The sequence below is a fragment of the Urocitellus parryii genome, chromosome 5, assembly GCF_045843805.1.
Source record: "Urocitellus parryii isolate mUroPar1 chromosome 5, mUroPar1.hap1, whole genome shotgun sequence".
Lineage (NCBI taxonomy): Eukaryota > Metazoa > Chordata > Mammalia > Rodentia > Sciuridae > Urocitellus > Urocitellus parryii.
Window position 1 is genome coordinate 10,787,057 of NC_135535.1, and position 11,551 is coordinate 10,798,607.

General features: G+C 61.1%; 1 protein-coding gene across 1 annotated transcript; it reads left to right on the forward strand.

Moving 5' to 3' along the window:
* Positions 1-599: 599 nt before the first annotated feature.
* Positions 600-5,183, forward strand: C1qtnf6 (C1q and TNF related 6). Its single transcript, XM_026410181.2, has 3 exons — positions 600-687; positions 3,003-3,255; positions 4,636-5,183. The coding sequence occupies exons 2-3, from the start codon at positions 3,009-3,011 to the stop codon at positions 5,181-5,183; spliced, it is 795 nt and encodes a 264-aa protein (XP_026265966.2). The 5' UTR covers positions 600-687; positions 3,003-3,008.
* Positions 5,184-11,551: the final 6,368 nt, after the last annotated feature.

Genomic DNA, 11,551 nt, shown 5'->3' on the forward strand with positions numbered 1-11,551 from the left:
GGGGGTTGGCCCTAGGAGACCAGGAGGCTGGAAGGGCTTTGTACACATGGGCAGAGGGACCTGGGGAGGTCATGTCTGTCCAGCCTTTACCAAGCTGTCCCATGGGCCTCCTATGGAGGGTCTGAGAGGTGAGGTCACTGATGGGTAGCAGGGCAAGGGTTTGAGCCCATGGTCCAAAGGACAGTGCCAGCACCCTCACCTCTAGCCACCCTTCTTCTGTGGCTTGCAGACGGCTCAGGCTCCTCAGGGGGACCCCGGGTAGGGCTGGAAGTCTGCAGTGTCACCTCCCCACTTCCAAGCATCTTGGGGACTCCCGCTCCCCTCCTGTCTCGGTTCCAGTCCGCTCGGAGGGTGGAGGGGCCGTGGACTCCCCTCTGCTCTGACTTTGCAGGCCCTGACTCCCCCAGAACCCCACCGGACCAGCAAAGAGTTAAGCCAAGGAAATCCCAGCCCCCCTATCTGGTGGAATCCAGGGCGGCAGGGGAGGGCCGGAGGAGGGGCAGTGGGAAGCCAGCTGGCTCCTCCGCCCTCCGCCTGCGCCCTCCTCCATCCCGCCGCCCGCCCGCCCACTGGGGCCTGGGGGTCTGGGCCAGCAACAAGTTATGATCGCAGCCATGGGCCAAGGAGCCAGAGGCCGCCCAGAGGCCCAGGGTCCGTGAGCCGCAGGGCGAGGCCTCAGGACACAGGGTGAGTGTGGCCACAGGCTCCTCGGCTTCTGCCCGGGGCTGAGGGGCCTGGGGTCAGAGCCTGGGGTTCTTCTTCTCTCCCCTCCTCCTGGACAGGCCCTGCTCCCCACCCCCTGACCAGGCCAGCCCCTGGGGCATCCCCTCCCCTCCTGCTGGCCGTGGCCAGGGGCTCCCCTCAACGGCGCTGGCTCAGCTCCAGCCCTCGGTCTAGCCCAGCCCACCTGGTCCCCCTGCCACCCACCCAGAAGACCCAGCTCCCCAGCGGAGGCAGCAGAGACCCCTACAGTCACCCTCGATGCCATGGCTCCCACACTGGGTCCGTGCCTGGCAGCCTCCCCGGGGCGGCCAGCAATTCTAGCTGTGGCCACCGCTGCTGCTCTGCTTCCTGCTTCCTGCTCCCTGGCCCCGCTCTGCGGCTGGTTGTCATTCCCATCTGGCTGGGCCAATAGGGAACAAAGCTGTCTCCAAGCCTTGCCAGCCCTCTGGAAAAGTTGTGAGCCTCCGGCCCGCGCTGGCACACGGAAGAGGCTGCCCCAGGCAGAGGAAGGAAGAGATTCTTACAAGTCTTTGACAGGACAGGCACTCTCCCTGCCTATGGGCCTCTCAAATAGTCGTCTCCCTGGCAGGGAGGTGCTGGCAGAGAACAGGAAACCCAGAGAGGTTAAGTCAGTAGTCTTGGGTTGCACACCTTGTGAACGACTCAGATCTCAGTTCTGAATCTAAGGGCTCAGCTTTTCCCACAGGATGAGGCCACACCTATGGCCAGAGAGAAGGGGAATCTGTTCAGAGCTGTAGTTTATAACTGAAAGGGGAGGGCGATAAATCGAGGAGTGCAAGCCTGTTGAGCCAATTCAGGAAGACCCCACCCCAGGGTGGGCAGAGAAGAGCTTGGGAAGGGTCACCTCCCGGAGGTGGGGTGGCTCTGGAGACTCCAGGCTTCTGCCTCCCCTGGCCCCCAGGGCTCCTGCCCCTTCAAAACCCAGCTCCTCCCTCTGTGCTCGGCTGAGCTAGCATGGCATTTCAAAAGACCGCTTTACCCTCTCTGGGTGTATTAACCGCAGAAAAATATTTTTGAATTGTACTAAATGTTAAGGGAGAGCATAAAGGAAATAAACAAACAAGAGCCGGAGTGTAAAAACCAGTCTGGTTTCAAAAGCCGAGTTTCTGAGTTTCTGATCCTGCGATAACTGGGTGGCGCCAGCCCCCAAGGAGGCTGCCACCACCTCAAAGGCTTGCTGCCTGGCTTCCTGCCCACCCGTCCCCAAGCCGTCTCCTTTGGCTGGTGGCCAGGCTACTTCCTGCCCTGCTCCTGCCACTCTGGACCTCTGTCAAAGACAGATCCTCACACCAATCCTTGGACTTTCCTAGTCCTGCTTCTTCATTCCAATTTACCACCCTGGCAGCTGATTGGCAGGTCTACGATGATTGACACAACCACCTTCCAATGACCTAACTCGCTCTGAGCTTTCTCTGCAGAGCTCAGGGTAGGGTTGAGTTGCCCAGGTTGCTGACTGCGCAGAGATGCTGTGTGAGACGGGCTTACACCAGCCTTGCTAAGTCGCACACCTGTACAGTGGCGTTTCCCCAAAGGGGACGTCTTGGTTTCTAATTTGTCCATCCAGAGGGTGCCTTCTCTACTTCACAGAAAGGTGCTACAAAGGCTAGGATGGCCTGCAGCCTCCACTCAGCATGCCAACCTGGGTCCTCCAGGATTCAATACCCATCACCACGCGTGACCCCTGCGTCTCTTGTGTACCCTCCTTGCCACCTGCCCGAGGAGCACTCCTGTTCCCTTTGCTGGGACCGTGGAGTTTCCAGGCAGAGCAGGGCCAACCACCCCTCTTCTCTCCTGAGAAGCCGCGTGCAGGATCCCTTGGGCTTGTCCCCAGTGGCTCTGACTCCCTCCTGCTGCCCCGGGCGGGGCAGAGGGTCCAGAGTAGGCGGATGGAGGGGAGAGGGGTGTTTTCTGGTCTCCTTGGTTACCGTGCACGGGGCACTGGGGCATCCTCCTCACCCTCCCCCAGCCCCGCCAAGGCCCCTGGGACCGTCATGCGCTTGGGTCTTCAGAGGGGCATCCTCCGGTCCTGCCAGCGTGTGGCAGAAGCCACATGGACAGGCGCCCACTGGGAGACTCAGTGTCCAGGCCGCAAGTCAGTGTCCTCAGGGAGCTGGCGTCCCTGTGTGACCTCAGTCTTCGTGTCTGTTAAATGGGGGCCCACCCGTGGCTCCCCGAGTTCTGCAGCAGCAGCCACCATGGGCACCGCACATGGAGATGTTAAGTGAGATGCGGTTTCTGTTCCTCCTTCCTCTTTCCAGGTCACCATGGGGACACCTACCCTGGGTCCCCTCTGGGCAGTACTCCTGCTCCCTCTTGTGGTGTCTGGGGTCCCCACTGAGGAGCCCACCTCCGGGGAAGCTGTGGCCTCCAACCCCTCTGGGGGCTGCCGACAGTGCTGTGACTCCGAGGACCCCCTGGCGGATGCCGCGGAGGTGTCCCCAGCCTCTCCCTCTGCCCTTCCCTACCTCCTGCCCGAGGTCAGGCCCTACATCAACATCACCATCCTGAAGGGTGAGTCCCACAGGTGGCTGGGGGGGACTATAGGGGACAGGGGGGCCTGGGGGGAGGTGGTGGAGCGGGAGAAGCCAGGGCAGGTCTTTCTGTCACTCACATGTGTGTGGAGCACCCAGTGTGTGCGGGGGGCTCCGAGTGCAGAGGCCGGAGCAGGGGCAGGGGCCACAGCACGGGCCGAGGCCCCAGGGCAGGGGCTGAAGAAGCAGGGAAGGGGGCGGGAAGCAGGCCACACCCCCGAGCCCGTCCCTGCCAGTCCCCATCAGCACCCTGCTTGTCCCCCAGAGGGGCAGGTGGCGTTGAGATGAGGAACCTGATTCTACTCAGGCTTCAGGTGGATCCTGCTCATGTCATGTGCAGAACAAGTGGCAGGGGACAAAGGTGCAAGCCGGAAGCCTGTGGGGGCCACAGGGCCATCCAGGAGAGGGCTGGCTTCCTGCCCTCTACCATCAGCCATGAAGGACATTACGCGGGGCTCTGAGCGGTGACACCCTGGCCAGGCCCTCTGCCTCCTTGTCTCCCTCTTTGCGCACACTGACCCCACGAGGCGGTACTTTATCATCCCGCCCACTTGGCAGATGAGGAGACCGAGTCTCCCATGGGAGAGAAGCTCTCCTGGGATCACACAGCTTCCAGGACAGACTGGGATATGTCGCGGAGTTCTTCACAGGGCTGTCCCCCTCTGGTGGTCAGCTGGCCTCTGAGGCCTCTGCCCCAGATGTCACCTTCTGGTCTTATGTTCGGGTCAGCCTGGAGCAAGGACTGGGAGGTGTGCCTGCCTGGGGACTTGGTTACAGTCTACTGGCCCCCAGGGCAGGTGGAGACGGACTGGGGGGGGGGGTGTTACAGGGCAGGTGGCCCTGCCCCTAATTGCAGAGTTTGCCTTGCGTGTGTCCCATGTCCCCATGCTTTGTGGGGGGCTCACCAGCTGGCCTGTGAGGCCCGTCAAGGTACAGACAGGAGAAGCGAAGCCCACCCAGGACCTGCCCCACGTCACTGCATGCGCAGTAGGACCGCACGCAGTAGGACCGGGGCTGTTGGATTCTGTGGTTTTCCGGGAGGGGGGGGGCGGTTCTTGGTTCCTTCTCTGGGTCACTAAGGAGTGCACCCCCACGCCCCACCTGCCTGCCAGCCTGGACAGTGTGGGCCTCCCTGCTGGGGAGGAGGAGCAGGCTGGTCTGGGAACGGACCATGTCTTGAGTTGTGGAGATGGTCGCGGCTTCTCCTCTAAGGAGGCTCTTGGGGAGGTGACGTCGGGCGCTCAAGGGGTCACCATCAGTGCCGGGGCTTCCCGGGGCCCACGCAGGGGCGGAGCCTTCTAGAGAAGAGTCCTGGCGCACAGCTCGCTCATCCTGACGCTTCCCCTTAACATCTCCACAGGTGACAAAGGGGACCGTGGCCCGCTGGGCACCCCGGGGAAACTGGGCAAAGAGGGTCCCCGAGGGGACCGTGGCCCGCAGGGTGCCAAGGGCGCCAAGGGGCAGGCCGGCAGCCCGGGCAGCCCGTGCCAGACGCGCTCCTCCGCCTTCTCCGTGGGCCGCAAGACGGCGCTGCACAGCAGCGAGGGCTTCCAGCCGCTGCTCTTCGACACGGTCTTCGTGAACCCCGACGGCCACTTCGACATGGCGGCCGGCCGCTTCGTGGCGCCCCTGCGCGGCCTCTACTTCTTCAGCCTCAACGTGCACAGCTGGAACTTCAAGGAGACCTACGTGCACGTGGTGCACAACGAGGCGGCCGCCGTCATCCTGTACGCGCAGCCCAGCGACCGCAGCATCATGCAGAGCCAGAGCGTGATGCTGGCGCTGGCGCCCGGCGACCACGTCTGGGTGCGGCTCTTCAAGCGCGAGCGCGAGAACGCCGTGTACAGCGACGACGTGGACACCTACATCACCTTCAGCGGCCACCTCATCAAGCCCGAGGACGACTGAGCGCCTCCTGGGGCCGCAGGCTGCCGGCTCCTCTGGGAACAGGGTCTCTCCTCACTGCCACCTCCACCCGTGCCCCCAGCTGCTCCTGTCCCTCTATCCTCTCCTGGACTCACTTTCTGACCTGAGTTTTCTAGGCCTCTTCCAACCTGGAAGCCCAGCGCGTCCACCCCGGGGACCTCCTTGAATTGCAGATTCTTGCTCCCTGGGTCTGGGCCAGGGCTCTGGCTTATTATCTGGATCCTGGTTGATGCTGATGCTGCTGGTCTGAGGACCATGTTGGAGTCATCAGGTTCTAGAACTTTCCCAACATTCTAGTCCTTCTGATCATTCTGGAATCCCCCCCTCCTAGGATTCTCCCAACATCCTCAGATTCTCTCGTCACTCTGCACTCTCCCCTCCTCTGTTCTCTGTGCCCTTTCCCCTCTCCACCCCCATCTCTGCACCCACCTTTCATTTATTCATTCATCAAACACTGAGCACTCACTCGGCCCGGCCCTGGGAAAGCTGAGGCAGTCAGACCCTGGCCCTGCCCCCTGCTCCTTCCCAGTGTCCCCTGCCCCTGGTGAGCCCCCAGTCTAGCCCTGGTGGGGGTGGGGGAAGACACCATGGATGCTCTGGGGGTCTGAACCAGATCCTGCAAGGCCGAGAGCTGTGCCCACACAGGCCGGTGTCCTCATTTTCCACTGCTCCCTGGGGGCACAGGGTCCCCAGGGTGGAAATGGAATCCTCCTGTGTGTGCCCTGCTGTCCAATGCCCGTCAGAGCAAACCCCAGGGGGGCCTTGCCCAGTTCAAGGGTCCTGTGAAAAGACCCAGGGATTGGGAGCATTTGGGGGTAAAGCACCCTGTGGAATGACACCAGGCTCCTGGCTTCCCACAGAGCTGGTGTAGGGACCCAGGAGGACTCCCCAACTTGTCCCTGGCTCTCCCTCCCTGTCCTGTCCCAGGGCTCTGCCAGGGCCTCGCTCAGCCCCTCTTGCCAAAGGCATCTGAGCCTGTTTCCCAGAACTTCCAGCCACTGGCAGACACCCATGTCTGTCCCCAGGTGCTCTCCAACGCTCTAGGTCCCTCTCGCTAGCCCAATGTCCCTGACTCACCAGGCTCTGAAAGGTGCTCAGGCCCCAGGGGGCAGCTCCTGCCTGCATAGCCCCTGCCAGCCTGGCAATGGGCCAGGACGGAAGGCTCGGGCTGTGGGGCCCTCAGCAGGTCTGGGAGCAGGGGCAGCAGTGTTCAGGTCATTGGTCCCCCACCCCAGCCACGCCGCCAAGAGAGGCCCTGGAGAGGCCAAAGGAAAGCAGGACATCAGGCCTCTATCCCTCTCCCTTCTCCAGGGCGTGTGGCCTGGTGGCTGCCAGCCTTCCTCTGCCCCAACCCAGGTAGCCTGACCGTCTCCCCAGAGGGGGGTCGCCTCTGCCCACTGGTGCTTCTGCAGATTCTGGGGCAGAGGTGGCCTTGCGGGGTGGTCTCTGGTGCTCACAGCCAAGGGAGCTGTGGCCACGTGGGCAGGCCACGGGAGCAGGGCCTGCCATGTGCCACAAAGGCTGGTGCTATAAAACCACCCAGCCCTGCTGTGCCCTGCCCGCTTGCCCAGCGCGATTAAAGGATGCTGCGTTCTCCTGGCGGCTCGGGCTGATTCTTTCTGTCTGCGCCCCTGGCCCTCCTCCAAGAGCAGCTGTTCCTGGTCCTGCTGGGGCCTGGATCCAAGATGCAAAGAGACTGGGGCAGCCCCAGGCTTCACTCTGTGCGCTCCCTGCCCACATAGAAACTGGCCCCTGGTCACTCATAGCCAGTGTGCCCTGGAGTTGGAACCAGCTCAGAGACCGCGGTGACCTAGGGAGTCCCCACCCTGAGCCTTAGTTCACTCAATATACCTGGGGCTGATGGCAGTTGACCACAGGGGGTGACCACAGGCTTAGAGGGGTGCCAGCATTTATTGAGCACCTGTGGTGTGCACAGAGGCCACAGTGAAAGCACAGCGCCTTGCTTCCTTGGAGAATATCCAAGGAGGTGCGTCCGAGCCAGTCACTTGGGTGCCACACAAGCCCCAGCCCCTCACCTGGGACTCTGCCTCATTACTGCTGGGTTTGGTGGCTTTCTGAGCACTGGGAGGAAGATGCATGCTAGAAGGAGCCAACCACCTGCAGCTGCCCCAGGCCTGCCCAGCCCAGCAGGGGAGGACACAAGGGTCCATGTCCTTGGGCCACCTGCACCTGATGCCCTCCAGTGTCTCTGAGAGACCCCCACTGTCAGAAGCTACAGCGGGAGACCCCAGTCGCTTTGTCTGGGCTCCAGTTATTCATAACCAGCCTGCCAGCACCCAGCTCAGGCCCTGGGCTCCGGGGGAGGAGGCTGCCCCAGGGCCGGGAGCCTTTTGTCCTGGGTGTCCCTGGGGCTGGCAGTAGGCGAGGTGGCCAACAGTGGTCAGCAAAGCGTCTGAAACGTCTTGCCAGGCACCCGCGAGGGGACTGATGTTTGTCCTTTGCAAACTGAAGCCAGATTCTCTAGACGTCTCCAGGCCACGTTGGTCCAGGGCACCCAGCCCAGCACCCAGCCCACCTCGGCCTCCCCTCTGACCCCTGCATTGGCTTCCTCCAGCTGCGCTTCAGACTCGGTCTCTGGACTGGCCAGTTTCACACTGAGCCTCGGACTTTGTGCCACCTGCCTTGGTGGCCTCGCTCTGACAGTGTAGGAGCCACTGACGTTGAGGAAGAAGGCGCAGGATAGGTAGGGGGCAGACTTGCGGTGCAGCACAAGTGACCAGAACGCTTTTGCCCAACACAGCAGCTGCTCAAATTCACAAAGCAGAACCACAGACCCCCAGGGGGGAGTTAATAGATTTTCCACCAAAAACAAAGAAAAGGAACAACCCAGGAAGGTAATGACGGGCAGGGGGAGAGGCCGACCCCAAGTCAGCTAAGAACCCACTCTTAGATCCACGTCTACACCCTGAGGTTCACACCTGTGAACACGCCACCCGAGGTGAGGCCCGCCCGGCCTCTCCAAGGCCCCCACCCGGCCTGACTCTCGGTGGGTGTCCCCTCCTTCCTCTTAATAAAATCCATGGGTGCCGCACCTTGACCCCTCCTTAAGTTGCTTTCTGCAGCACCAGGGACCCTCATGGCCTGAGCTGGGGTCCACCTCCCTTTGGGGACCTCCTTGGGATCCCTGTCCGGGTGACATCCTTTGGTGACCACGGAGGGACCATGAGCCACAGCACTGACTTGGGTTTAGCCAAATGCCGAATTCCGTTTCCTTCGGCTCTTGCCTGGTGGTTGCCCTCTCTGTCGACTCCCTGCACGTCCAGTCTCTCACCGCTGCGGCCTGAGGCCCCCGCACCCCAGGAAATGAGGGCTCCTTTACAAAGGCCCCGGAGAGACGGGGCGGGGGGCTGATCCCTTTGGCAAAAACAAATCGGTCCAAGGAAAGGAGTCCCAGACTCCAACCAGCAGCCGCTCCCGGGGTGGTCCCTCCTGCAGCACCCCCCCCCCCAGTCCAGGGCCCTGCCTCCGGCCTCCCTTCCTCAGGGGTGACCTGCTCTGCTGGTCCCTGGCACCTCCAGCCCTTGGACTGTCTTGTCATTTTCTTTTGAAACGGTGCTGGGGGGGGCAGGGGGCTACAAACGTTCTGATTGTTTCCCCATGAAAGACCCCGTCCTGCCCGCTCCAAGGCCCATGGAGAGCACTGGCCAGCGCAGGGTGTGAGGGTCACTGGCGGAACTGTCCCTTTACCCCATCCCACACGTGGTCCTGACTCAAACACCAAGTGGATCCGCCAGGTCCACCGTCCTTGACCCAGAGGACGCGGTCTGTTCTCTGTATGTTCCCTTCCTCCTCCCTCCCCTCTCCCTCCTTCCCCTCTCTCTCTCTCTCTCTCTCTCTCTCTCTCTCTCTCTCTCTCTCTCTCTCTCCTTGATGCTGGGACTTGAGCCCAGGGACACCGTACCCCTAAGCTACGTTCACAGTCCTTTTTATTTGAGACAGGGTCTCACTAAGTTGCCGAGGGTCTGGATAAGTGGCCCAGGCTGGCCTTGAACTTGTGATCCTCCTGCCTCCACCTCCACTGGACTCACACGGGTACCACCACACCTGGCATCTGCTCGCCTCTGAGTGGACAGATGCTGACACTGAGTCACCTAGCACCCGCCGACGGTGCCGCCCAGGGATCTGGAGACGCCTCAGCGCAGGAGTTAAGACCTCCGACTGCAGACCCCTGGGCTTTGCTCCAGCCTGTGGCCGGGGTCTGCAGCCCCTGGAAGCTGAGCTCTGGCGAGGATGCTCCCAAGGCTGTCCATGTCCTCGGAGCCGGAGCCGCGAGCTACCAGGGTCTCCACAAAGCCTCAGGCTTCCCAGGAACAAGGGAGACATTTCCTAACCCCAGGGGATGGACTCTCACTCCTGAGAGAAAAGAAGTTCTTTTGAAATCTGGGACCAGAGACAGCCCGGGACTGCCCGGGAGGCCGGGTTCAGGAAACGCGGATGCTGTTGGGGACCAAAGCCAAACCACTGCACAAAGCCACACGAGGACCCAATTACGAGCCCTGGGACGGGACGGGAGATACAGGGAGCTTTTTGGAGACTCAGGACTTGTGGCTGTGTCCCAGCCTGGGGGACTCAGGACTTAGAAAGACAAGGTGTGGCACTGGGGGGTCCTCACTCAAAAACCGGGGGACGTGCCACAGCCAGTGGCTCTCATTTCTAAACCACCAGAGCCCTGGCGTGCAGATGGTCTGGCGCCTGGAGCTGTCACTGCCACAGCTTCTCTGTGACAGAAATGACTTAAAGTGACCTCAGGATCTTGTTGGAGGCCCTGATCCCCACCAAGCTCAAATGGTGTTAAATTATAAATGCAGGGCGCCAGGCCCAGCGGGAGGACGACTCTGAACGGGAAGGCCTGCCTCTGAGAGTCCCCGGAGCCACTCCCAGCCTCGGCCAGCCCACGCCCGGGCCTTGCTTCCCGCCCCAGGGAAAGAGGGGACTGGCCCCCTCCTGCGTGGAAACCATGCGGCAGGTTCACCTCACCAGACCCCATCTTCATGCCCGGCCTTGGACCAACCCTGATGATGGTGGTTTACAGACAGAAGCAGCCACAGGAAAGAAGGACGCACAGGACAGCAGTGACCGCCCCCGGGAGGCAGTGCCCAGGTAGCAAGCAGTAAGGCGTTGCACGGGACAGCAAAAGGGCAGTGCCCTGTAGTCCAGGTCAAATTCTGCTCGACAAGCAGCACCTCGAGGTGTTTTAGAAATGGCCCTCATACCCAGACCCCAAATTCAGATGTGAGTCCATGTTGTTCAAACGTTGAGGAGGAACGGGGAGCCTGGGGAGGTGTCGGCCAACGGGACGGCGCTGTCACACACGTGCACGGCCACAGGTCGATCAGCGCAAAGGTATGAAAGGGACCCGGGCCTCATGCTACTGGGGAGAGATGCCTTAGCCACCTTGGTCACTCATGCTCTCTGAGAGGTCACAAAAGCGTGTCCCCTTGTCCCCATAACAATCGGGGGGTGGGTGAACCCAGCCACCACCTTAACTTAACCTGACACGAGGCCGAGGCACATTCCCTGCAGAAGACTGGCAGCGGGAGTTCACCTGGGTGCCTCCGGGTCAAGGATGTAAGGTCTCGCTGACCCTTTTTCTGGTTGGATGGAAGCAAAAAGACCAGGAAGTTGCCAAGACTTTATCAGATGAAATCGTTCTAGGTGTGGACTTCACTTCACAGTGACAGTGAACCTTCTTGTCTCCAAGGTGACATAAGATTTGGGGAGGGGGTACCAGGGAATGAACTCAGGGGCACCCCACCACGGAGCCCCATCCCCAGCCCTATTTTGTATTTTATTTAGAGACAGGGTCTCTCTGACTTGTTTAGGGCCTCGCTGTTGCTGAGGCTGGCTTTGAACTCCCGATCCTCCTGCCTCAGCCTCCTGAGCTGCTGGGATGACAGGCCTGTGCCACGGTGCCTGGAGGGAGTGGCTTACTCTCTTGTACCTTCCGGCTTCCCCCATCATCAGAGGTTAAGAGGGGTGATTTACACGTTAAAGCCACGTTGGCAAAACTGGACTGGAAACTTCAGCGCTTTGGTTACGTCTGTTAAGAATCTGAATTTCCCTCGAGGAAGCCCCCATGACACACTGTTTGCTACTTCACTGCAGGCCACTTAGGGATCCTAGGACACGCGGTGATTAGATATGTAATCAACTGAGGCCAAGTACAAAAGGCCTGGATCAAATAAGATTACCATTCTCTGCTCCTAATCATGTAACTTACCCGCCAAGGTGCAACCTGGGGATCTGGTCTTACGGAAGACCTGGAAACAGATGCGCTCTCAGATCAGCCTCTCCCAGGACTGAAAGGCCCTTGGCCAGTCCCTCTGTGC

What these genes read in the sequence shown, in the direction of transcription:
- C1qtnf6 (XM_026410181.2), top strand. Translation starts at nt 3,009, where the DNA reads ATGGGGACACCTACCCTGGGTCCCCTCTGGGCAGTACTCCTGCTCCCT. An exon ending in CAACATCACCATCCTGAAGG is followed by an intron (nt 3,256 to 4,635) that starts GTGAGTCCCACA and finishes ACATCTCCACAG; the next exon opens with GTGACAAAGGGGACCGTGGC.